At 42.7% G+C, this 27,686-nt stretch overlaps 1 protein-coding gene across 1 annotated transcript; it reads right to left on the reverse strand.

Moving 5' to 3' along the window:
* Window positions 1–1,194: 1,194 nt before the first annotated feature.
* Window positions 1,195–27,232, reverse strand: meox1 (mesenchyme homeobox 1). Its single transcript, XM_041173512.1, has 3 exons — window positions 26,544–27,232; window positions 6,685–6,857; window positions 1,195–1,912 (listed from the first exon to the last, which is right to left on the reverse strand). Exons 1-3 carry the CDS (start codon window positions 27,034–27,036, stop codon window positions 1,718–1,720), a joined length of 861 nt encoding a protein of 286 aa, XP_041029446.1. The 5' UTR covers window positions 27,037–27,232; the 3' UTR covers window positions 1,195–1,717.
* Window positions 27,233–27,686: the final 454 nt, after the last annotated feature.

Here is a 27,686-nt window from a genome sequence, read left to right on the forward strand (position 1 = left end):
GCCTGTTAAAAATGACAGGTAGGATGCCAATTTCAGTGCCCGCCCATCCAGAGTTTTATGAGGAAGATATTGGGGGCGGGTGGGAAGGCAGTGATCTAGCTGCCAGTCATATTTTACATGACCCCCACCTCCACAGCCCCTGCACAAAACATGCATGGTGGGGGGGTCCATAAACTCAACCCAATGGGTCAAATGCCCTCCTCCTGTGTTGTGTGTTTCTATGATAATTTCTCCTTTTTGATAACTGTGAAGGCCTTGAACAGTACGAGCTTGACCGATTTAGCCCACTTCCCCGTTTGACCAAACAATTTCTTGGTTTAGTCTTAAATTGGCAGTCTCGCTGAGGTCATGAGAGTGAAAAAGGAAAATGTCACAGTCTTGGCAAATTGGAATTTAGGCAATTTTAAAAAAAGTTATTTCATGGGACATGAAAATGCTGGGCCAGCATTTTTATTGCTCATCCCTAATTGCCCTTGAGAAGATGGTGGTGAGCTGTCTTCTTGAACCACTGCAGTCCATGTAGTGTAGTTACACCCACAGTGCTCTTAGGGAGAGAGTTCCAGGATTTTGACCCAGTGACAGTGAAGAGAAGGCGATATATTTCCAAGTCAGGATGGTGTGTGATTTGGAGGGGAACTTGCAGGTGGTGGTGTTCCCATGCATCAGCTGCCCTTGTCCTTCTGGGTGGTAGAAGTTGTGGGTTTGGAAGGTGCTGTCTAAGGAGCCTTGGTGAGTTGCTACAGTGCACCTTGTAGATGGTACACACTGCTGCCACAGTGGTGGAAGGAGTGAATATTGAAGATGGCGAATTTGTTTCTCCCTCAATCTAATCTGACTTAAAAGTGCTTAACATTGGGTTACAAAATGACAAGTGAATAAACAATTGAAGCTGAGGAAGATACTGAGCCATGGGGAGAAAGCAAGCCAGTGGAATTAGTTTTGAATTGCACTAGTAAAGAATTGATACAGACACAATAGGTAAAACAGCCTCCATCTCTGCTGTAATCTTCTATAGTGTTAAATTAATTATGTAACATGAAATTTTTCTGCCCATCATTGTGACAATAAACATTAACCCTTAAATGAATTTCCTTTTTTTGCTGAAATAAGAATGGGCATGGACATGAAAGCAATCGTAGACATCTTGATGCCCTTAAAAATGCCTCCCAAAAATAAATCCCCTGAAAGCATATGTTATAAATCATTAACAAAGGTTTAATGATATAAAATGAACATTTAACATATTGCATTTTACTGAATCAGTTTATTTTACATACACCTAATATATGTTGGAACAATTACTACTACAGAGGAACTGTCCACTTCCATTCATGGTTTCATCATCATATACCTATATGCTGTTATTTAACTTATTGTGGTATGAACTGAAGTTTTGGCATTATTTATACAACAAACCTGCAAGCTAATTTTTCCTTAAAAAATACAAAATGGATGACATTTTGCTGAAATGAGTAATAGCACAACAGATTTCCAGTTCTGATTGTGATCCCTCTTAGTTATAATAGAACAGCGAAAAGTTCATGGTCAACAACCATCGAATTTTTGGTTTAGAAGCGGACTGAGTCCAAGACGATGTTTCTGAAATGTTCAAATTTTCATTCAAGTTTGAACAAGTTGACACCTGATATTAAATATGTGATGTTCCTCCAACTTAAGGCACTTTAGAGTCTGAACCTGATGGGCAAGGCCAATGGATTTATCTGATACTGTCCTGTATTGTTTCCTTATTGTCCACTAAGCCCACCATGTGGCTCTTTCCATCTGCACTCCTGAGACCTGAGTCAGGAGTCACACAGTCCACATCGTCTGGCTCTTGATTTTGTGGTGAAATGGGTTGTCCACCTTTCACACGTTTCCATTTCATCCTTCGGTTCTGGAACCAGACCTTTACCTACAGAATAAAGAGTAGGAAATTACAGCTCATATGTACGTCCTGTCCTTGCTTGCCCTCCTTACAAATATCAATCCCCCTGGTCAAAAACTCTGGCCAGGAATGGTAACTCAGCTAGATTTCCTTTCCTAAAACACTGGCCAACCAATAAGTTAGTTACTCCAGAGCTGGGTTGATTTACAAGCTGAATTATTAGGGACTAATTTGCTATAATAAAAATATAATGGGCAGATTAAATAGAGATTTAGTCAGCATTCCCTGTGAACTCAATGTTTTTATTTTATTTTAATTACTTTCTTTCTCCAATTTGTTTAAACTTCCTCTCTCGAAGTTTTAGAGTTTTCACAAGTCTACAAGTTCATGGGATGTGGGTGTCACTGGCAAAGCCAGCATTTGTTGCCCATTCCTAATTGCCCTTGAACTGAAAATTTCAGAGAACAGTTAAGAGTCAACCACATTGCTGAGGGCCTGGAGTCACATGTAGACCAGACCAGGTAAGGACAGCAGATTTCCTTCCCTAAAAGTGCACCAGATGGGTTTTTACAACAATCAATGATAGTTTCATGATCACCATGACTGACACTAGCTTTTTAATTCCATATTTATTAATTGAATTCAAATTCCGTCACCTCCCCATAATCCAACACTTCCTTCTTGGGCATGGCTCAACTTCTCATGCTACTGATCTTTTACCAAGCACTGTGGAGGGGGCTGGGCAGGCAAGTTGGAGGGCATCTTCATATGTCTGCTCCTGAGCCTAGTCAAGGTCCAGGGTGGATGTGGCGCATGGTGGGTGGGGCAGTTGCACTGTCACGCTGGCTGCCTCCCTCTCTCCTTTGTGATCTTGTCCACGCCCAGGTGGTTCTGGAGAAGGAGCATGTGGTGTCGGCCTTTACCGTGGAGGCCTTCTGTGACCCAGTGGGAAACGCAGGGACTGGAGTGCGTGGTAGACACCAATAATATTAAGTTTCCTTTTTTTTTCTTGCTTAGTTCTCATTTATTTCATTCCTCTGAAAAAGGGGGCACTTTTACTTGATGAAGCTGCAGCAAACGTACTTCGAGAAAGTACTTAAATAAATACCTTTCTATGCTATTCTAAATATTTTCAGGCTGCTTGCTTGTGAAAACGGCAAGGCAAAGGGTTGCTCGGCTTGAACGTGTTACATCATGCATATGAGTGTGGACACAAGGATATGCACAGTTTTCCAACTTAATGACAGATCGGGGGAATATTTCATAAATTACTTCATATTTTGAAAACTAAAACTATATGCAGTGTATTCCCGCATTCCCAAACAACGAATATAGACTCAATGGGTGTGTTAGCCTTCTCTACCTATGAGGGCACACTGCACCAAACGGATAAGCCCCATCAAACTATGCTTTCAAATCAATTAGGAATCTGATGGGTTAATTCTTAACTCAGCTAATATATAGGGACTACATACCACTGGAACAACAAATGCCACAACCAACAGCTCGAGGGCTCGTACAGTGATTAATCTGTAAATTGCACAATACCGCATTTATACAACCAAATTCCTATTCCATGAATAACTAGTTTTCCACAAAACTGTATTCACTTACCAGAAATATAAGGAAATCAGATGGAAGCATTGCCATTGAAGCTTCCCATGGCCAACCCACTGCGGGAAATGTTAGAGCAATGAAGAGGTATACAATATCTTTTTAAGTTTGTTGTACTTGCAAACAATAATGCCAGCAGCCAAGTAAAAGTGATACTGTAAGCCCCAAGCAAATTGAGGGGAAAAATAGGCTCAAATAACAGGAATTCGCACCTACAGAAATAAATAGAGCCAGTGTAAACAGGAAACTGTTCTGACTTTCCAGTTCTAATTCACTCAATAGAAGTTTGGACTTCAGAACAAATACAATTTAATATTTTTGCCAACAGGTCACATCGCTGCTAAATTAGACATTGTAACTTAGGTTTAAATTTTTGGCTTCTTCAAAGGAGTTTCCTGTCTTCTGTTTAATTTTGCTGTTTTTCTAAAGAAGCATTATTACCCTGAAACTGAATACAAACCCTTCCCTTCTTTTGCGGTGTTCCCAACCGTTGCCATTCACTCACAATTAAGTCCCATAACCCGGAGGACACTTTATATACACGCTTGTGATTCATGAGAGATACCTAAATGCAGCTTTCAAAAAGATTCTGTGTCAATATTGACATTAAAGACCAGCAGCAAGTGGCAGAAATCCTGAAATATACCTCAGGTTTTGGTCATGCTATCCCCGGTAATCATATGTGACGTGTCAGAAACAATCCCCCATAGAAAGATAGCTTTTGCATATAATTTCTCTGACGAGTGGCTTCATGTTCATTCGTCAAAACAATCGCTGTCCCCCTTTAAGTAAGGTTTCTACCTGGTAATTGGGACTTGTAACTCACAGCCTCTGTAACTGAAATCATTTGAACCTTGAAATCCAGGTCTTTTCCTTTCTCTAATTGTGTAACCCAGCCACACAGGGCTGTTCCAATTCAAGCGATTTAACAGCATTTAAAATAAAAGAGCGATTGCTCTTAAAATGGGCAGAAGGTTATGGCCTGTTTTAGGGGAATCAATTGTAACCAGATGCCACGCAAATGAGGCACGGCAGGTTTTGTGTTATTTTAGCACTTTTGGTGTTGTGTGCTGTTGGGGGTGATTGAATGTTTGGATGCGAAGGTTCTTCACAAATGGCATGACTCAATAGAAACCAAGTGTCTTAGTCAATTTAATTGCTCAAATCAAAATAGTCTTGCATTTATTTTGGCATTGCACATGCATTTTTTTTCTGTATTGCTGGTGTTCTAGAAAGTACTCTTTGTATTTATATAGACGCATGTCCCTTTCCTCCCTGCACGGTTTTCTGATGTGGGTCCTGTTTCAATTCCTCTGTCTGAGCTATAATCACTTACTCAGCAGTGTGTTAGGGCAGCTTGGATGAACTCAGCCTCCACAGTTATATTGCCTGCTGGCCCTCACTGTCTTGGTCCGCACATGAAGAATAGGCAGTTGGATGAAGTACGTGGGGGAGGGTTGGGGCGGAGGGAAATGGGTGCCTATAGAACTGTAACCTTGCAACAGACAACAGCACCTTTAGGGCAGATGGAGAGAAAATGGAAAGTGCAAAATTCTATTTTTCCCTAAGTGTTCCCTCATAAATCTTCGAGGGAGGGGAGGAATTTCTTCATACTGGTAGGTGCAGCAGCATTGCAAACACGCTTATATTTTTGCCCTTGCTTTTGTATAAGTGGAGGACAAGCTCTTTTAACTCCACATTTTCTTGACCAAACAGTTGTCTTCAGCCTACTCCCAATCTCTGCACTTCTCAGGTTATACTCAGGAAAACCCTGGTGCTCTTCCAAGGAATGCAATTTTGCACTTTAAAAATTTCCATTGCAAATCCTCAATATGAAGGCCAAAAATAATAACTTTTGGCAAACCGCATGATTACTAGGTCAGACTCCCACATTGCTTGTGGTTCCCATACCCATCATGTCTGTATGAGTGTGCTATGGTAACTCAGTGTGCAGAACACTACCCTTTCAGCTTTAGGACAGGATCCAAACTGAAAAGGCACCAATGTCCCTCTGCTCTTGACTACAAGGATCCTATAAAAAATGAATCCAGGTAGTCTCCTTTGCTAATTAAATACTGTGGCTACAAGAGCAGGTCCCAGGCTAGGAATCCTGCGGTCAGTAACTCAGCTCCTGATTCCCCAAAGCCTGTCCACCACCTACAAGGCACAAGTCAGGAGTGTGGTGGAACATTCTCCAATTGCCTGGATGAATGCAACTCCAACAATACTCAAGAAGCTTGACACCGTCCAGGACAAAGCAGCCTGCTTGATTGGCAACCCTTCCACAAACATTCACTCCCTCCACCACTGATGCACAGTGGCAGCAGTGTGTACCATCTACAAGATGCACTGCAGAAACTCACCAAGGCTCCTTAGACAGCACCTTCCAAACACACGATCTCTACCATCTAGAAAGACGAGGGCAGCAGATACATGGGAACACCACCACCTGGAAGTTCGCCTCCAAGTCACTCACCATCCTGACTTGGAAATATATTGCCGTTCATTCACTGTCGCTGGGTCAAAATCCTGGAACTCCCTCCCTAACAGCACTATGGGTATACCTACACCAAATGGATGGCAGGGATTCAAGAAGGCAGCTCACCACCACCTTCTCAAGGGCAATTAGGGATGGGCAATAAATGCTGGCCCAGCCAGCGACACCCACATCACATAAAAAAAGTGAATAATAAAAAATACATTGGTGCGCAGTATGGGGCTCATAATTCAGCACTGACAGTAGTACTCAGACTCGACAAGCATGGCTGGTGTGAGGTAAGGAACTGTTCCTCATTTTCACCATCATAAAATTGTCCCAGGAATATTATGGGAAAAGTGCCCTGGTGTGTACATGTTCCAACAACAGGCAACATCAGTCTCAGGCAATACAGTATGCTAGCTTGTGCTCTCGTTCTGGCAAAATCCCAGTTACCTGGACCATCAGAAAGAAATGGAAAGTCGAAGCTTGCCACTCCCCTAGCAAGGGGAAAAAACTGGTTCCTGAGTCTCAAGTGTATTGCAGCAGGCAGCAGTGCAGTGACTTCAGGAACAGCATGAGGAATGAAGCATGGGGGTGGGGGTGTCCAAAGATGTAAAAAGTAGTGGAAGGTGGAGTGAAAAAACATAAAGTAAAATGTGTGATTCTTGACCAGTTGCAAGGATATTGAAACCAATGAAATATTCACCTGTCTTTCTGTGAGATCCAGGTTAACCGCTATCTCGTATCGCCTCAGTCTGGTCAGATAATTATGATGGGCAAATTCCGCCTCTAGTTCTCGAATCTGTTCTTTAGTGAACGCTGTCCTTTCTTTTCTGGCCTTGTTGTTAGACTCTGACTTGTAATTTGAATCTTGAGTTTCTGTAACGAGTTATAACAGCATTTGATTATAAACAATATCCATGGGCTGGATTTTACAGCTCCCTGCCAGGCGTTTTTTGGTGGAGAGGAGGATATGCAAAGTATATTGAGTGGGTAGCCCATTGCCTTCCCACCCAACCCCAAGCTGACACCGCCACCCACCCCCCCCCCCCAATAATATGCTAAAATTGGCAGCTGCCATTTAACTGAATAATTAAATGTTAATTAGGCTTGTTTGCACACAATCAGGGGAGAGAGCTCATCCTGAGTGAGACACAGCCAGAGTGATTGTGGGTATTGGCAATTTGGTGCACAGTGGGAATTGAACCGGTAAGTCTTTCTCTTTCATTTCTTATTCACTAGTCTAGTTAAAAGGTTGGTAAGGTCACTGACTCAGCTGGCTGTGTGACAGTTAACTGTCAATCACCTGAAGCCTGATTAGGGCCTGAATAGGTGTTGATTACTATTTGAAGCTTAACTAGTGTGAGTTATCTCAGCTCTATTTAAGAAAGGGATGATTTAGAAACACACCACAGTGTGCTTGCACACGGACAGGGGAGAGACCTCATCGTGAGTGAGATACCAGAGTGAGTGTGGGTATTGGCAATTTGGTGCACAATGAGAAGTCGGTGCATAGGGACAGAGGTGCTCTTTGCATTTTTTTTCTTTGCTATCCAACTTCTTAAATCTTCAGAGAGTGGTCTTGCCCTGCTACAGCAGTACAGTCCACATGGGAAATGAATGACTGGTAAGTAGTGGGTAAGGTCGGGTAAGTATTTACTACTTTTATCGCTTATAGCCTAAGATCTTTTTGTGGTTTATATTCTGTAGTAATGAGGATCAGGAAAAATGGGCCCTAGAGTAATTGATTTAAAAGGTTTAATTTAAAGGGATAAGTCATGGCAGGAGAGCTCAAAGACATGGTGTGCTCCTCATGCTCCATGTGGGAAGCCAGGAACGTTTCCAGTGCCCAGGACCAGCATGTGTGCAGGAAGTGTGTCCAGCTGCAGCTCCTGGAAGCTTGGGTTTCAGAGCTGGAACGGTGGCTGGGGACATTGTGGAGTACCCGCAAGTCTGCTAGCATTGTGGATAGCAGGTTTGGAGAGATAGTCACTCCACAGATGAAGGGGCTTGAGGAAGGAAGGAATGGGGTGACCACCAGGCAGTCCAAGAGAAACAGGCAGGTAGTTCAGAAGTCCCCTGGGGTCCCGCTCGCAAATCGGTATTCCATTTTAGAGGCAATGAGGGCGCTGGTTCCTCCAGGGAGTGTGGACAGAGCCAAGCTTCTGGCATCACAAGCAGCCTGTCTGTACAGGAAGGGAGGAAGAGAGGAAGAGCAATAGTAATAGGGGATTCTATAGTCAGGGGAACAAATAGACACTACTGTGGCCATCAACGTGACTCCAGGATGTTGCCTCCCAGGTGCCAGGGTCTGGTACGGCTGCAGGGCATGCTGAAAGGGGAGGGTGATAAGGCAGAGGTCATGGTACATGTTGGTACCAATGACATAGGTAGAAAGAGGGATGAGGTCTTGCATCAAGAATTCAGGGAGTTAGGCAGTAGACTAAAAAGCAAGACCTCTCGGGTTGTAATCTCTGGATTACTCCCAGTGCCATGCGCTAGCGAGCACAGAAATAGGAGGATAGCTCAGATGAATATGTGGCTTAAGAGTTGGTGCAGGAGGGAGGGTTCTAGATTGCTGGATCACTGGGACCGTTTCTGGGGAAGGTGGGACCTGTACAAGCGGGACGATCTACACCTGAACCAGAGCGGGACCAAGATCCTTGCGGGCAGGCTTGTTAGTGCTGTTGGGAGGAGTTTAAACCAATTCGGCAGGGGGAGGGACACAGAATGTTAGCAGAATAGGGACACATCATAATACACTAAAACAATTAAGTCAGAGGGAGTACAGCTGCAATAAGTTTCAAGGGAGTAAGGCAAGGCTGGATGGCCTCTATTTTAACGCCAGGAGTATTACAGGTAAAACTGATGAGTTAAGGGTGAGGATTGACATGTAGAATTGTGATATAGTAGCCATCACTGAGACGTGGTTGAGGGAGGGGCAGGATTGGCAGCTCAACATTCTGGGATATGGAATATTCAGGCAAGACAGGGGAGGGGATAAAAGAAGAGGAGGCATTGCATTATTAGTTAAGGAGTCAGTTACTGCAGTAAGGAGAGATGATATCTTGGAGGGGGCATCGAATGAAGTTTTGTGGTAGAGCTTAGGAATAAAAAAGGGGCAGCCACATTGTTAGGTGTTTATTATAGGCCCCCAGATAGTCAGCGGGAAATTGGGGAGCAAATATGTGCATAAGTCACGGAGGTGTGTAAAAACAATAACAATAGGGTATGAGGTGATTTCAACTTTCCCAACATTAATTGGGATAGACATAGTGTTAAGGGCTTCGATGGAGTGGATTTCTTGAAATGTGTACAGGAGAACTTCTTAGGTCAATATGTAGAGGGTCCTTCAAGGGACGGTGCATTGCTGGACCTAATTCTGGGGAGTGAAGCCAGACAGGTGGCTGAGGTGGTGGTGGGGGAGCATTTTAGTGATAGTGATTACAACGTGGTACAATTTAAGCTTGTTATGGACAAAGAAATAGACAAGTTTCAAAAAAAATGTTTTGGATTGGGGGAAGAGTGGATTTTAGTAAAATAAGGCAGGATCTGGCCAAGGTAGGCTGGGAACAGCTAGTTGTGAGGAAATCTACAGAGGAGCAGTGGGAGGCATTCAAAAAGGAAATGGGGAAGGTACAGGCTCAACATGTTCCCTCTAGGGTGATAGGAAGGAGGAACAAGCCCAGAGAACCATGGATGACCAGAGATATTCAGGATATGATAAGAAGAAAAGGAGGGGCTTTTAGCAGGTACAAGGGGAGCAAATCAGCGGAGGCATTAGTGGAGTACAGAAAGTGCAGGGTGGAGCTTAAGAAAGCAATTAGGAGAGCAAAGAGGGGATATGAGAAAACTCTGGCTGGTAAAAGTAGGGAAAATCCCAAGATATTCTACAAGTATATCAATGGGAAGAGGATAACCAGGGAAAGAGTAGGGTCCATTAGGGACCAAGGAGGCAATCTATGGGTGGAGCCAGAGGACATCGATAGAGTGTTGAATGAATAGTTCACATCTGTCTTCACCCAAGAGAATGAGGATGAAGGTATGGAACTCGGGGAGAGAGACTGCGAGGTTCTTGAGCAAATTGATATAGGGAGTGACAAGGTATTGGAGGTGTCGGCAGGCTTAAAAGTGGACAAATCTCCAGGTCCAGATGATTTGTGTCCTAGGCTGCCTGAGGGAGGTAAGGGAGGAGATCGCAGAGGCTCTGTCCCAAATTTTTAAGTCCTCTCTGGCCACAGGGGAGGTGCCAGAGGACTGGAGAACAGCTAATGTGGTTCCGTTATTTAAGAAGGATCGTAGAGATAAGCCAGGGAACTACAGGCCAGTGGTCTCAAGTCAGTGGTAGGGAAACTATTGAAGAAAATTCTGAAGGAGAGAATCTATCTCCACTTGGAGAGGCAAGGTTTGATCAGGGATAGTCAGCATGGCTTTGTCAGAGGGAGGTCATGCCTAACAAATTTGATTGAATTTTTTGAGGAGGTGACCAGGTGTGTAGATGAGGGTAGTGTAGTTGATGTAGTTTATATGGATTTCAGCAAAGCCTTTGACAAGGTCCCACAAGGGAGACTTATAAAGAAGGCAAATGCACATGGGATACAGGGTAATTTGATAAGGTGGATTCAAAATTGGCTTAGTTGTAGGAGGCAGAGGGCGATAACAGGAGGATGCTTTAGTGACTGGAAGCCAGTGTCCAGTGGTGTACCACAGGGATCTGTGCTGGGTCCCCTATTATTTGGCATTTATATAAACGACATAGATGACTATGTGGGGGGTAGGATTAGTAAGTTTGCGGATGACACAAAGATTGGCCGGGTGGTTAACAGTGAGGTTGAGTGTCTTGGGCTACAGGAAGATATAGACGGGATGGTCAAATGGGCAGATAAGTGGCAGATGGAATTTAACCCTGAAAAGTGTGAGGTGATACACTTTGGAAGGAGTAATTTGACAAGGAAGTATTCAATGAATGGCAGGAAACTAGGAAGTTTTGAGGAATAAAGGGACCTTGGCATGTGTCTGGAGGCGGAGGGGCATGTTAGTGGGGTGGTGAAAAAGGCATATGGGACACTTGCCTTTATCAATCGAGGCATAGATTACAAAAGTAGGGAGGTCATGTTGGAGTTGTATAGAACCTTGGTGAGACCACTGCTGGAGTACTGTGTGCGGTTCTGGTCACCACATTATCGGAAGGATGTGATTGCATTGGAGGGGGTGCAGAGGAGATTCACCAAGATGTTGCCTGGGATGAAACATTTAAGTTATGAAGAGAGGTTGGATAGACTTGGGTTGTTTTCATTGGGGCAGAGAAGACTGAGGGGCGACCTGATCGAGGTGTACAAGATTATGAGGGGCATGGGCAGGGAGCAGCTGTTCCCCTTAGTTGAAGGGTCAATCACGAGGGGACATAAGTTCAAGGTGAGGTGCTGGAGGTTTAGGGTTTAGGAGGGTGGTGACGGTCTGGAATGTGCTGCCTGGGAGGGTGGTGGAGGCAGGTTGCCTCACATCCTTTAAAAAGTACCTGGCTGAGCACTTGGCACGTCATAACATTCAAGGCTATGGGGCAAGTGCTGGTAAATGGGATTAGGTAGGTAGATCAGGTGATTCTCATGTGTCGGTGCAGACGTGATGGGCCAAAGGGCCTCTTCTGCATTATGTGATTCTGTGATTCTATTGACTGGAATAATACGCTGCCTGTGCCATAATATGGCTGGCATGGGCAGGCCGGTCGGAGTGGGCAGGCGGTTTTTTTGTGGTCTAGGTGAAAAACAACAGGGAGGAAGAGGAGGCATCTCATTCGGGGGGGGGTACCCTGGGTGCATCAGTGACACGTTCCCCCCGCCCCCACCAAGATGTCACCCACCCACTTCCTTCCTTGTCGGCTGTCCTCCAAAACCCGCCCCCCCACCCCGGGCCTCTTCCTGGGCTCTCAGATCCCTCCCCACCCTAAAAATCCAGGACTTACCTTCCTGCGTTAGCCATCACTCTCCCTCGTGCACCTTTCTGCAGCCTGACCAGTGCCCAATGCTGAGTTTTGGGTAGTACTTCCTCCCACTGAGGAGTGGAAGTCCCACTCTTAGCTAGTTTAGCCCCCCCCCCGCCGCCACCCTACGTGTTATGGCTCCGAGGCGGGCTTCTTTCCAGCACGTCAGCCTCCAGACACCTTTCCTCCTTGGGAAGCAAGCAGTTCCCCCACCCCACCCCACCCCACCCCATTAAAATTCAGCTCCATGTTTTCTTGAGTTGTATGGTGTGTGTACAAAGAGAATAACGGGTTTTAACTTGGCTCAGGTGATTGTGGGTTTTAGCTCGATGTCGATGCTTCAGGTCATACTGTAAATTGGAACTCCAGTGCAACACTGAGGGCGTGGCTCATTGTCAGAGAGGTCAGTTTTCAGTTTTAATGTGAGGGTCCTGTATTCCTGCTCCACTAGCTAAGGATCCCACAACACAATTCAAAGAAGGGCAGGGTGTCCTTATGGTGTCCTGGCCATCATTCCTCCCTCGGCCCAGAAACAGATTAACTGGTCATTCATCTCACTGCTGTTGGTGGATTTTGCTGCGCAAAATGGATGTCACGTTTGCTTGCAGCACAGTTCCTACACTTCAGAAGCAATGCATTGAATGGAATGCTTTGACACATTTTAATGCAATAAGATGCTGAATCAATGCAAGAATTATTGTTTATAGTTATTGGTTGCAAGGGGTTAGAAAGTTGTGATCGAACTGTGAGATTCAAGTAACATCATAAGTGGAAGGAATTTATATAGTGCCTTTCATATCCTCAGGGTGCCCAGAAATAGCCAATAGCTTACTTCTGAAGCGCAGTCATTCGGACAAATGCAGCAGGTAGCTTGTGCACAGTAAGATCTCACAATCAGCAATGAAATAACTGACAGGTTAATCCATTTGAGTATTGTTGTTGAATATTGGATGGGACACAGGGAGAACTCTGCTTTTGAAACTGTTCCATGGATTTTTTTTTATGACCTGCTGCACATAGTCCTGGCTAAATGTTCCATCTGAAAAAACAGCGCTACTAGAAATCCAGTAATGCTTCAGTATCTAGATTAAATGCTCAAGTTCTGGAATGGAGGTTGAGTTCAAATTCAAAGGTTTTGAGTCAACTAAGCTGCCACTTAGACTATAAAATCAGATTTGTAACCATTATTTTGAACATTGAAGCCAGCATGTGGGATTGAAATTGCTCCCATTTTTAGTTATAACATACACCACGGACCTTGTTCTAGTTTTGGACAGATTACTTTTCCTGGCACTGAGTGTCATGTCAAATCTTGATGGCCAGTATTTATGTCACTTAGCAATGATCTCTATACCAAGACTCTACAAGCATGACAATCACTGGTCACTTTTAAAAATTCATTTATGGAATGTGGGCATCACTGGCAAGGCCAGCATTTATTGACCATCCCTAATTGCCCTTGAGAAGATGGTGATGAGCTGCAGTCCATGTGGTGTAGGTACACCCACAGTGCTGTTAAGGAGGGAGTTCCAGGATTTGACCCAGTAACAGTGAAGGAACAGCAAAATATCTCCAAGTCAGGATGGTGAGTGGCTTGGAGGGGAATCTCCAGGTGGCGGTGTTCCCCATCTGTCTGCAGCCCTTGTCCTTCTAGATGGTTGAGATTGTGGGCTTGGAATGTGCTGTATAAGGAGCATTGGTGAAGCCCTGTAGTGCATCTTATAGATGGTACACACTGCTGCTACTGTGCGTTGATGGTGGAGGGACTGAATGTTTGTGGATGGAGTGCCAATCAAGTGGGCTGCTTTCTCCTGGATGGTGTCAAGCTTCTTGAGTGTTGTTGGAGCTGCACTCAACCAGGCAAGTGGAGACTATTCCATCACACTCCTGACTTGTACCTTGTAGATGGTGGACGGGCTTTAGGGTGTCAGGAGGTGAGTTACTCACCGCAGAATTTCTAGCCTCTGACCTGCTCTTGTAGCCACAGTATTTACATGGCTAGTCCAGTTCAGTTTCTGATCAACGGTAACCCCCAGGATGTTGATAGTGGGGGATTCAGCGATGGTAATGCCATTGAATGTCAAGAGGTGATGGTTAGTTTCTCTCTTGTTGGAGATGATCATTGCCTGACACTTGTGTGGTGCGAAGTTACTTGCCACTTGTCAGCCCAAACCTGGATATTGCTGAATGATATACATCTGCTCATTACAATGTGGGAGTGGTGTTTGGATTATGGAACAATTAAGTTTTGGATTGCTATGACAAAAAGCCAGCACAGACATGATGAACCGAATAGCCACCTCCTGCGCTGTAAATATCCATGGTCTTAGTGATTTCTATTCACTTGCAGCTAGTTACAGTTAATGAGCAGATGGTAACGAGATGACAGTGGTGGAAAAGTTTAAACTGTTCGTACAAAACCAAAATAGCATTTTATTCAACTAGAAAGAACTTGCATTTCTGTCCGTCGGACATTCCAAAGTAAATCACGGCCAATTAGTTATTTTTTTGGAAAAACTTATCTGAGGAACATTCCAGGTTGATGTCTTACTAAAATTTTGAAATAATTTACTTTTTCTACCAACTTCAAAGTCCTAACCTGATTTCCTAATTCTAGAGCTATTCTTTTTTTAAAATCATGTAGAGGTTTCTGGCAAAGTCAGCATTTAGTGCCCTTCCCTATCGAGAAGGTGCTAGTGATTTGTCTTTTTGAATCCATCCGTGGCCATTTCAGAGGGCCTGTAAAAGTCGACCACAATTCTGTGAGTCTGGAGTCACGGTTGGCCAGATGGGATAAAGGCAGCAGATTTCCGATCCTACAGGACGTTATGGGGAAAATTTTTAGCTCAGAAGGCGGGCACACGCCTGACCTGACCGAGCATACAATGACATGCCATGGTGTCAGGCGTGCGTCCCAACCTCATCGTGCACTCTCGCGATACTTTGGCCGGTGGATGCGCGCTGGAGTGGGCAGCACACCCGCCAACCATGAAGTGGCCTATTAAGGCCATTTAAAAGGTAATAGAAGTAAATTTTTTGCTGCCCGTCCAACTTTACGGTTGGCAGGCAGCCAAAAAGGCCAAGCGGCCTTTGCACTTTTTTGGAAGCCTTATCCACGGGCGGGATGAGGTTTCCAAAAACATATAAAAATTAAAGAAAAACTTTAATTTTTCATAAGTAACATGTCCCCGCTCATGTGACTCTCTAAAGATCAGAATCAAATTGGGGAGGGGGTTTAGCCTTGGCTGAGTGGCAGCACTCTCGCCGCTGATCCAGCAGTTTGTGGGCTCAACTGCAACTCCAGAAAGTTGAGCACAAAATCTAGGCTCACACTTCAGTTCAGGACTGAGAGACTGCCATCCTGCTGAATGTGCTGCCTTTCAGGTGAGGTGTTAAAGCAAGGCCTTGGCCTGCCCTTTCAGGTACTTCTATGAGATCCCAGGAGATTATTTTAAGAGGAGCAGGGGGATTATCCCCAGTGTCTCGGCTAATATGTGTTGCTCAAAGAGTATCACTAAAACAGATTTTCTCATTGCTGTCTAAGGGGGCCTTGCTGTGTGCAAATTGGCCACCGTGTTTCCTACATTGCAGCAGTGGATCCACTTGGTATTTCATTGATTGCAAATTGCTTTGAGATGTCTCAAGATCATGAAAAGCAATATATAAATGCAATCTTTCTTTCTGGGTAAAAATCCTTAAAACCATTTGAGGGAATTCTCATAATTGCCGAATAGTTAGGTTTGGTGCTAAATACTGAAATCTCTAGAGCAGTGTACCTTGTAAGGTATAGCTCTGAGGTAGCAACTATAAGCCAAACAGCGCCTACAATAAAGGAAGAAAACATATAGCACTGCATTGCAACAGAGTTTGTGGGAGAATAGCAACAATTCAGAAAGGCATGTGTGTCTAGGGGCATAAAAACAATAGACATGCAATGTCAAATGTAGCGGGAAAGTAATTTATCTTAATTGCGATGAGCTCAACCATGTCAGCATTCCAAATGCCATCTGCTTTTAAAAGGATCATGCTAGTTCCTCTAAGTCCTTTTTGGAATCCATAGTGAGAGTTGCATTTCCCCAGGACAAATTAAAACAGAACTAAAAGGTGCTGTATTGCTCCAATGCACTGAACCATCAATAGACTGAGTCACTGACGTGCTGAAGGGGAAATGCACCTCAAAATGCTGTGGGAGATTTCATTGTAGGATCTACTAAATCTCCCCATATGTCAGTGGAGCCCTGATTGCAACAAAATGGGTTTGCCAAGCGCAGTGCTGAGCGAAAGCCAGGTTTCCTCCTGAAATGGAAGAGGGAAAAACTGGACAGAGGCGCCCTTTTGTTGATGTGCACTTCAAATGTGCACTGCACATTATTGGCCAAGGGAAGGAACAGGCCAGATGCCTGTCCTGTCAGCTACAGATGGTTTGCTGATCAGGACTACCTATGGAACTGGGATATAGCCTCAAGGCAAAAAAAAGCTTGATTAAAAAAAAGCAACTCAAAATTTTAAAAGGGTTTTGATAACTTAAATTTCTTTGTAAAGCGGAGTTACCACAGGATCTCAGCAATTTACCTTGGTAGAGACAAAGACTTTACTGCAGTGAAATGTTAGTAATTATGTCAGTGTTAGCATATTCAGACGGAAAATTGTCTTTTTTCTTCCAGGCTGAAATTTTCAATCAACTTTCAGTTTATTAAGTAGACACAGGAATTTCTCACTAGTTTTTGCCCTCATTGCTGTTTAAATTGTTGTATCGGTAGCAGGGAAAACATGCAGCTTCCTTCAGGATTTAAATACAGTGTAAATAAAGTTTATGTTCTAAAACAAGCATCTAGAAGAAAAGCCTTTTTAGTCTATCAGGCTACTTCCTCCCACAGACTATAAATAAAAAGAATTCTGCTATACTAACTGTTGTTTTTCTTGCCTGTAAATTATTAGCTACAATGTTATCATACAAATATATCAAATTCCTCTTTGTTATGTTTTTAATTTTTATGCTAATCAAACTAAGGAATATCAGCATTTGGGTATGGAACTCTTTCCACTAAGAGTCAGCATCAATCACTTCCTGATGAGGCAGAGCGCCACCAGAAACCATTGTGAGGGCACCACTGCAGCAAGTTCAAGAAGGAGACCCACCACCACCTTTGCAGAACATCTAGGGATGAGCAATAAGTGCCACTTTGCCATTTTTGCCCGTATCCCAGAAACAAATGAGCGTAGTTCCTGCTACTCTACTCCTAACCCTGTGCCAACCACATACCTCAATCCCATCCCTGACCCCCTGCACCAGCCACCCAGCTGTGTCTCTGAGTGAAATTTCCAAACGCATTGCACCCCTATGTATTAGGAACTGGACTGAGACTGACAAAACCCATCTCACAGAAGCCTCAGCCAGCAAACAGATGCTTCTTTCATTCTGTTAGGATCAGCAGGATTTGAACCCAAATCCCAGAGGGAAAAGGCAACTGACTGTGGTATTCAGTTTCCTCTGTTATTCTATAGAAATTTTGACCAGTAAATGTGCCAATGTCTCCTTTAAAATGGCAGAGGAAAAATTGCCATAAACATATTATGCTCTTATATAACAAAGACAATATAAATTTTCAAGCCCGTGGATTGAAAGATGCTTTCTACAATGTGCATTACTTCCTCAACTGCTTTTCAGAGCTCTTTCAGATGCACACTCGGTACATTTTTGAAAATGCAATATTTTACCAATAGGCATCTGTGTAATAATCTATCAATTGTGTCTTGAAAATAAAAGGAATAAAATATGTGCAGTAAATATTTGCAATGCAGCAGATGTACATCTGCCCTGATGACTAGCATGGTACATTGTGAGTGGAATTTTCAAAGCAGGAAATTCTTGGCTATTCTGGACCGTAGCCTGTCAATAAACTACCCGACCTAGCAGCACAGGCTCAGTAAAAATGCCAGAATGTGGCATTTTTACCTAAGGCTTGATTACAAGAAGTTAATGCATTAAGAGTTGTGCAATACCATTGCCCTGCCAAGTATCACTCATTGGAAATGACCGTCTGTCATTTGACTTGGTTTAAAAGTGTGACCTACCCTGATGGAGGCTGTTTTTGTTGCATATGTTTAAATAATCTGTAATTTGCCTTACTTCGGCTGATAATAAATTTCTCGCCTAACACTTCCTCAGTGTTTCAGCTCCCTGAGAGTGGCCCTATAGCTCCAATCCTTGCTGCAGTGCTAACATAGAAACATAGGGCAGGATTTTCGGGCGTGGCAGGCGGGCTTGGAAACGGCTGGGAAACGTTGCGCCCCCTGCAATTGGCTCCCCCCCCAAATGCGATTTCACGCTGGCTGGCCAATTAACAGCCAGCCAGCGTGAAACTCATGCTGAACGGCTCAACACTGCCGTAGTGGGGGTTGGGGGGGGGGGGGGGGGGGGGGGGGAGGAGAGGAGGGCGAGCGCCGCAGTCTGCACAGGCGCAGAGGAGCGTGCACTGAAAACTCCCTGAGGGCAGAGAGCCGCCTCAGGGAGCTGAAGAATTTTAAAATCAAAAATAAAGATTCTGAAAATCTGGAAAAGATGTCGCCACGTAGGGCTCATTCACATAAACATTAAAATAATAACAATTATGTCAAAACATTTTTTAAAAATTAATGTCGGAAACCTCATTTCCAAGCCCCCCAGCTCCCACCCCCCACCACCTGTGAATGAGGTTTCCTCAAAAATGCAAAGGCTGCCTGGCCGATTCACACACCCACCAAGCGTAAGGTTGGACGGGAGTGAAAAATCTCTCTTTAATGGCCTTAACAGGGCTTCTTAATTGTCGGCAGGCGCACTGCTGACTCTCGCACACGCCCGCCAACCGAAAAATCGTGTGAGTGTGCAGTGACGCCGGGACGCTCCCCTGACACCATTGCGCGCTATTTTGCGCCAGATTGGGACAGTGGTACAGGATGTAAAATTCTGCCCATAGAAAATTTATAGCATAGAAGGAGTCCATCTGGCCCTTTGTGTTGTTGCATACTGAAAAAGAACAATTGAGCCTAACCCCACTTTCCAATTCTTTGTCTGCAGCAACCCGCCAAGGCTTCTTCCACAACTCCACCCAAACTCAGGACCTCTGCCGCATGGATGACCCATGGGGACACCACCACTTGTAAGTTCCCTTCCAATTACCCTAACGTGGAAATATATCACCATTCATTCACTGTCACTGGATCACAATACTGGGAATGCCTACCTAACAGCACTGTGGGTGTACCTTCACCACTTGGACTGCAGCAGCTCAAGAGGTGCCTCATCATGACTTTCTCAAGGGCGATTAAGGACAGGCAATAAATACTGGCCTTGCCAGTGTCAACCATACCCCATGAATGAATGAAATAAATTTTCTGCATTATTACAGTTCAACAATTAGAATACCTTATAAATGTGCAATACACCAACTTTCTAATCCCACAATTTGTTATTCTTATTTCAGGAGTGCTTAGTTAACAGCTCCTGTAAAAAAGATAAAGAATATGCATTTTCATTCTCAACTGTAAAAATGAAATACCACTGCCTGGGGACCGGGTGTTATCAGCACGAAGTTCTTTCATCCCTGGGTCAGAGGTTTGATTTTAACATGTAACTGAAAAGTTGCAAGCCCCTTTTTCCAGGCTGTGAGATCACCTGAAGTCAAATGATTTGAACAGGTGAACACCCAAGGGTAAAATTATGCAATCTTCAGCCCTAATTAAGATGAAATTATCATTACCACAAGAGGCTATACAATGGGTGACTCATTTTGGAACTGGGAAAATTCACACTGGTGCAGCTAGGCTTCTCTCCTGAAGTTAGATTTGCATAGAAATTACAATACCGAGACAAGGCTGTTTGGCTTAACCAGTCTGTGCTAACATTTAACTTCCACATGAGCCTGCGCTGTTACTATATCCCATTTCTTCAACCATCTACCTAACCTATTCTTAAATGTTAACATGGACTCAACTTCAATTATTAATTCAGGAGGTGCATCCCAGCCTCACAATTTTCTGTGTAAGAAATTCCTGTCCTAAATCTCAAATGTAATCTTACACTTTTTAGACCCCTCAGGCACTAGAAACAATCTGCTCCACGTCCCTTCATAATTTTAAAAACCTCTATCAAGTCACCCTAAGTTTACCCTCTGTTCTAACAAAAGTCACCCCAATTTTCTTGAATTTATATTTCCTCTATGAATCTATTCTGTATTCTTTCTATTGCCCCAACAGGCGGAATCTTGTGGAGGCAATGCAGTCTCGAGCTACAGGCTGGACAGCTAGTGAGTGCCTCTCTTTGGGAAGGCCCATCACATCTTGTGCCACTCAGGCACATAAACAGGCTACCTGTGGGCCTCCCCCCCACCAGGGACAAGGGCCCCAGGGACGGAAGTCCGGCCCGCCAAGAGGCCGGCAGTTCTATTCGACGTCAGCACCATCAGAGAGGTGGTGACTGCTGTCAGTATGATGCCCACCTGAATCCTAGGATCGTCGCTGGGTCCCAGGGCACAGGTGAATGATGGGGGTCATGTGGGGGAGTCACGGGAGAGAGGGGAAGAGGGTTCAGCAGCAAGGGCAGGGGCTCACAGTGGGTTCCCCTTTCCTGATGCTGGTTCCTGTAATTAAGCACTGCGTGCCTTTGAATGGGGCCCCCAATCAGGAGTCCACAAGCAACCCACATGTGGAGGCTCTGGCCTGCCCCTGGGTTAATATCAGCGGCAGCAGAAGGAGTACCTTAAATGAGTTTTAATAGCCCACTTAAGGGCCTCATTTAGCAGCAGGACCAGGGAGGCCACCCACAGGCTTTCCTGCCATGGACTTAATTGAGGTGGAGGTGGGAAGATGGCGGGATCCCACCCACCACCCCCCTAGTTGATTAAATACCTGCCCACCGCTAAACTCACCATGGGGGAGGGCACAAGATTGTGCCCGACATCTTCCCTATATGTGGAACCCAAAACTGCACTCAGTACTACAAAGCTGATCCTACTAAGGTTTAGACACACTGGGGTATATTTTCTTCCATTTAGTAAATGTTAGCAAAAAAAAAAATACAAACGTGAAGTGGGAAAACCACACTTCATACACAGTCCACTTGCAAACTGGGAAAATAGATCTCACGATTGAAGCAAAGTAGAGGAGCTTTACTCCATATAAAAGCTGAAAATGTTGGAAAAACTTAGCAGATTTGACAGCAACTCTGCAGAGAGAAACAGAGTTAACGTTTTGAGTCCTTATGACCCTCCTTCATCTCTGAAAAAGGATCATACGGACTCGAAACGTTAACTCTGTTTCTCTCAGCACAGATGCTGTCAGACCTGCTGAGTTTTTGCAGCATTTTCAGTTTTTATTTCAGATTTCCAGCTTCCACGGTATTTTGCTTTTATATTTGAGCTTTACTCCATGTTTAGGCTGTATGGTAATGCTTGTTTAGGCTCATGTGAAGCCTAAGCACTAACATAGTGTGGTTGGGTCGACTTGTCTGTTCCTCTGCTGTAAGTTAGTGTAATTTTATTTGATTTGGGAGTATTCATTGCAGGCTCTGGATGCAAAGAGAAAGTGGGAATAGGTTCCAATTCCCAGCACAGAAGTTTCTTACCTTAATGAAAAAAAGTCATGCTTAAAAAAAAATAATTGAGGAAACAAAGGAGACAAAGTGTTGATGTATTGAAGGGCCAGCCTGCAACAATAGCACTTCCTCTGTTCAACCAGCATCAATTCCACTAATACTGGCAGAGAGACTTTCTCAGTTACCTTCAGCCAGAAAGACTCAAATGAATTAATCCACAAATAAAATGCAATTGTGATTTATTGTAACCTTCCCTGCTGGATCGTTGTGTTATTGTCAGACCAAATGCAATAAAAAGTCATAGTTAAGACTTTACACTGTTACAACCCAAGATGTCTTCATAATTTAAGGGCATCCCCCTGCAATAAGTGAAAAAATTATAAATTCAAGGGTGGCTTTATGCAACAAACATATTCCCAGTGAGTTTATTGCCAATGGGGAGTTTAAAAAAAAGACACGATTTAATGTATGGGCATGATGTAAATTAGCAGAGAAGCTAATTATGGCATGTGTGATGCCAAGGAATCTAGTTTGGATTCCGAGCTGAGGTTATTATTTTAAGTTATTTTGTAATCAAGAATTTTCAAAGTTGTGATTCTTATACTTTGTGAAATTTGGGATGCACAAAATTTCTACATTGTGCCTAGGCAGGTTTATTGAATGTAAAGTTTTAAGGAGAGCAAATACTTTACACTATTAAGACTGCACTTTTGAAGCTCAATCAGTTTACTGTAGTGTCGTCACAAGGAGAAAGCAATATAACACTCATGGAGTTTACAATTAACTTTGTAAAAATAGTTTGCCAATTTTTGTGTTCATAATTATGCCATTTATTGGGCCATGCCAATACCGTGGTTACCCTCCACTTTTAACAACTCCTGAAATTTGATTAAAATTCAGAACCAAAGATGGACTATAATTTCTTCTGTAGGCAGCTGAATAATGTAGCAACCAGAACAAAAAGAACCATTTTGACATTTTGCTTTGAGTGCGTACAACTACATGGTGCATCAGTTTCCAAATTTGGTGCATTGTGTTGTGAAATCTATAGTGTCATAGAATGTTATTGATCCATTTTTGAGTGATCTGCCTGCATTCTCATTTTTTAAATAAGATTAATAAACCATTTGAACTGCAGAAATAAGTCAGAATTGGATTATAAGTTCAATCATTGGATAAAAGGGGTACCTACTACAGTATATGCAATGATGATTGACTTTGAAATAGATAAAACATAACCAAATTACCAGTTCTCAAGCCTTCTTCCCCAACTATAGGCCCAATAAAAAGCTGGCATCAAGTCAAATCAATTTTATCCAGATGTTGCTTTTTAAAAATAAAACCCTTTTATCAATAATAAGCGGATCATACTGATTACCTTAAAATTAGCTAGGCATGTGTTATCCAGCCAGTGGGCATAATTAATGTTGTAAACTTTTGAGTCAAGTTCAATCTGTTTATAACTAGCCCCTAAAATTAGGGTACATCTTGTTGCTATAATATACTTTGTTCAATGCACTTTGTTTAATTTGTATTCATTTATTATTTGTAATGACAGTGGTTGCTTTACGCACTGCATTATTGATTTATGATATGATTCACGCACGGGTATCAAAGATATGCAGCCAACTACAGGAAGTTCTAAGTCCAGTAGCTATCTTATAACATATAAATGCCAAATACATAAACGTTTTCAGGAACAACCAAGTTTAGCAGCTGTTTCAGTTTCAGAATGGAAGAATAACTGGGGTATCAACATTATGTGTTACTTAATAGGCACCAAGTTTGTTCAAAGGGACATTTCTTCAAAGAGACCTTTCTCTCAGGCGATGCAGGTTCTAAAATTCTTTGTGTAGTGATAAAGGGAAAAGTTCTTTCCTGTGACTGGGCAATAAAAAAGTTAAGTCAACCTCTGCTTTCCATTTTTATAGCTATTTTTCTTATGCAAGTCTTATGCGTTGCAGAAAAATGCCAGGGCAAAAGTCTTGGTGAATATGGCAGAGAGTGTTCATTATTTTTACCAACTTGTAAGTATATTTGTGCAAGTTTTCTCTTGCCAAGGCACACAAGTTCTTCTTAAACAAGTTTATGATTTTTTTTTGCAACTGACGTTAAGGTTTGTTGATGTTTGTGGTGTTGCATCAATTCCCTCATGGTTACTCAGCATAAAGTATGAAGCAAATTATGATCCATGATGGAAAATGTAATCATGTTATCAATGATTAGATTTGACAGCATGGATCTAGACTGCGCTAATTGTATCAGGTATTATAGGCAGCTTTAGCAATGATTTCGGTAGGCCAAAATCAGATTCTGAAGAGAGAGAAAAGCAAAGCAAAATAAAATCATAAAAGGTAACAAACAGATGACACAGAAAGTTTGAATAAAACCAGGGAAAGAATAAGGTGGCAAGCCAGAATGGGAGAAAAATAGAGAACTGAATTGAAAGTAAAGTAAAAAAGAATGCAGAATACACGGAGGCACAAATAAGTCACTTTTTGTACCAACTCAGTTTTGAAATGGAGTCCCAATTTAAAAAGAAATCAGTACGGATAATCAAACACAAAACCAACAACAATCCTAAAACTATAAATGCTGACAGAAACTCTAAAACCGCTGAAACTTAATTGGCTGTGATGAAAAAATATTATTCAAACATATTTCCTAAGCTTATTTACAATCTAATTAGTATGTATAAAATAAAACTATTGCAAATGCTGAAAGATTATCTAGGGCACTTGCAATATCTTCATTAACAAAGTAACTTTCTTGCTTTTCAAAAATTCCCCTAAAATTCAAAATTTCATTACTAATTTTGCAAATTAAATTACAAAAAATGTTAAAAATGAGCAACAAAAAAATTGACTCCAGGTTGTAGAAAAGTGGGTATGAATCAAGTTACAATCAGAAACAATCTTCCTGTATGACTTAAGTCATTGCAACTTTTCTGAAATTTCAAATAATTTTGAGTTCATTTAGATTTTGGAAAAGCTTTTCTCCTCCAGATCAGAAAACTCAGTAAAGATTTTTTTTAAACTCAAGGACAGTATTTTGGGCGATATTCCTTTACATTTTTTCACATGATATTTAGATCGATACTGCACTAGCAATGTGTTCAGCTCTGCTGTTTTGCTAGCCATTTTGTATTTTTTTGTTTAAGTCATAAATATACTATCGAGTGGAGCCCACCAAATGCCACAACGTAATTTCATGGTGTTTATTCATGGCACGCCGTCTGCTCAAATGTATTTTTTGTTATGGTTCTTTTATAACTTACTATTTCTCTGATCCACTACTTAATACGCATCAAGTAGTTTATTTTGAAAGTGAAATCAAATTTCTGGGAACTTCAATATTACTTCAACATACACCCTTCTGCAGTTTCAAATGACATTGAATTTGCTTTTTTCAAAAGCAGTTCTTTTGTATATATATTAAACTGTACATTACACAACTGCTTGTATAAAGCTAGAGGTTAGCACTGGGTTTCAGGGCATGTCTGAAGTGTGAAATGAACACATTTAACAATGCTGTGCTTATAAAATTCACTTTAATACTATCATTTTCATAAATGAGTGCCCTACTATGCTCATTCTGTTCTCAATTTTAGGTTTTAGCTCTGTAACACATTAGCACCTGGTACTCTTTAAAGCACAAATTAAATTTTGATAATGCAAAACATATGCAGATTGTATGGAAGGGATTTAGAAATAGTCTCTGTACTGGTGTGGATTATGTTAAAAAACCACACATATTTTTCTTAATAATTTAATTAAGATTAAGAATAACTTAAAATATATAAATGGCAAATATATTGGAGTCACAAGGTCGAAACCTAACCAATGAGTCTAAATGGCAAAAACCAGGAACAAAGCTTGAATGATTTAAGCCAACTGAACTGTTCCTAGAATTGGCTATTTGGCATCAGTTCAGTTAAATATTTCCATACATATAATTCTTTGACAAAATTTTAAATTCAGGTGAAGATTATTTTAAGGTATTTCAAAGTATCTGAAACATATAACTGTCCTTCCGATGATAACCTAAAACTTATTTCCTTCACATAAAACAGCCACCATTGCAAAAGAAAGTTGAAGTATAGCTCGCATCCTAGAGACAGAAATTATCTTAAGATCATCTGCAGTGGCTGAACGCTGACAATGCACGGCATATATATATATATATATATATATGCTTATATCAGAACTGTATATATATATATATATATATATATACACACAGTTCTGATATATGCACAATCCTGGCAACATCTCGATTCACCCAACTGGGAGCAATTCCCCGTTTGGCCCTCATTCGCACTACTCAGTCCCGCTATATCCTTCTCTCCAGCTGTGCATCCCGATCCTGTACAGGACAAAGATTCGATGCATTTACATTAACTCGGGTGGTTCATGTCGTCCAAGACAGGTCAGTGTACTTGAGGAGGACTAATTCCACTGCTCCAGCCGGTTGAGATTTCGGGCACAATTTCAAATTAGTGAACATTAGGAATTGCATTGAAATCAATTTTCATAACTTTTCTGAAGACAGATATATATATATATATATTGAAAACCTGTGTTCCCCCCCACCCCCCCCCCCCGTTCATGTTTAAGTTTAGTAACAGAGTAAGAATGCAACTTTTAGCAGCTGACTTTCTGACAGGTGTAGAAACCAAATTCTTTCAAGTTTGTCACTTGGATTCATCACTTGGGACCTTATTCAGTGTCAAAACGGTGGCAACGAAATAACATTTAATAGTTTGGGAAATAGGTTAATTTGAAACTTTCCTTTTATTTCGTTGCTGTGGGATTGCAACAAATGGAATTTGTCACTTTTAAAATAAATGCACAAATTGGCTTTGGATTTACTGCAAGTGAAATACTTTTTAAAACTGAAACTTTTAGAGGCAACTAAGGATTTAACACGTATTTTATTTGGGAAAAGCTGCATTGGAAAAAATGTTTCATTTCATGTTTTACAATGAATGACAAAGTTTCGATGCTGCTCTCACCTAAAACGTCGCGTTTCCTCTTGGTTACTTTCTTGTCGATTTCGGATGCAGCGATGCCCCGCTGGCTGCTGTAATCCCCAGTCCCGACGCAGCCAGCCGGCTGCGAGCTCCCACTGGTTTCGAAATTCGCGGAGCTGGCGGACAGGCAGGAGGTTTGTCTCTCCCTGGCCGCCGTCGGAGGGGGAGGAGGCGGCGGCGGCGGCGGCGGGGGAGGCGGAATGTGCCACTCGGAGCGGGGGAAGCGGCCCGGGTGATGGTCCACATAGAGCCGGTCTTCCCCGGGGAAGCTGTGCGCCGCCGACACCAGGCAGGGCGACGTGAACTCCGAGTAGGCGGAGAAATCGGCGGCGTCCGACTTCTTGTAGAAAGAGAAAGGAGACGGGTAATGGTGCAGGCCGGGCACCCCGGCCCCGGAATGTGGATTTCTCATACAGCCCCAGACGGCGGCCCCGGAATGCGAATTGCGCATACAGCTGCCTGTGCTCTGATCCATTGAGAGGCTGGAAGATGCTCTCTGCACTGGAAAGTGCTTTGAATCCTACCACTCTGCAAAATGCAGCGTCCTTTGCCACTTCAAGCCTTCAAATGAAATTTTGCACTGATCAGAACTTTGGAAAAGCGTTTTTGTTTAAAATAATAAAATAAAATGCTCACATGCCTGCAAGTCAATGAGTCTGACTCCCTCTGAGTGCTTTGGTGGGAAAAGTGACAAGTTTATAGTGTGTAATGTGAGAGGGGCGGGGTTGAGCACCACATGTCGGATTACTCGAACCAAGCAAAACATTGCTGCGATTAATCACCAGCATTACTGTATGCGCAGAAATTTTATATGCACAAGTTAATGGCTTTTTCAGACCAAGGACATCACAGACGTTTGAAAGCCAGACAGCATTGTCCCTCCCTAGCTTGCTTTCTCAGGGAAAAAGAAACACTTGAACACGTTTAACGTGATTCCTAAATACATCTCAGGTAGCCTCTCCAATAATCCAGGATAGCAAACTCCTGCACCAGCAATGTTGGAATAATTCATGTTTGCAGCTACACATTTTTAGAGTGGGTTGAGTTAAATGCAGTCAAAGTAGGGGTAAAAATCATGACGTTTAGATCATTACAACACTTCAACCAGCTCTTGGGCTAGAGGAT

Source organism: Carcharodon carcharias, chromosome 23 (assembly GCF_017639515.1).
Source record: "Carcharodon carcharias isolate sCarCar2 chromosome 23, sCarCar2.pri, whole genome shotgun sequence".
NCBI classification, from domain to species: domain Eukaryota; kingdom Metazoa; phylum Chordata; class Chondrichthyes; order Lamniformes; family Lamnidae; genus Carcharodon; species Carcharodon carcharias.

Bases quoted from the DNA above. Each gene is read 5' to 3' on its own strand.
- meox1 (XM_041173512.1), bottom strand. From the start codon at position 27,036: ATGGATCAGAGCACAGGCAGCTGTATGCGCAATTCGCATTCCGGGGCC. The intron at 6,858-26,543 runs GTGAGAGCAGCA...AACTCGTTACAG, and splicing joins GAGGAAACGCGACGTTTTAG to AAACTCAAGATTCAAATTAC. The intron at 1,913-6,684 runs GTGAATATTTCA...TTTATTCTGTAG, and splicing joins TGGATCTCACAGAAAGACAG to GTAAAGGTCTGGTTCCAGAA.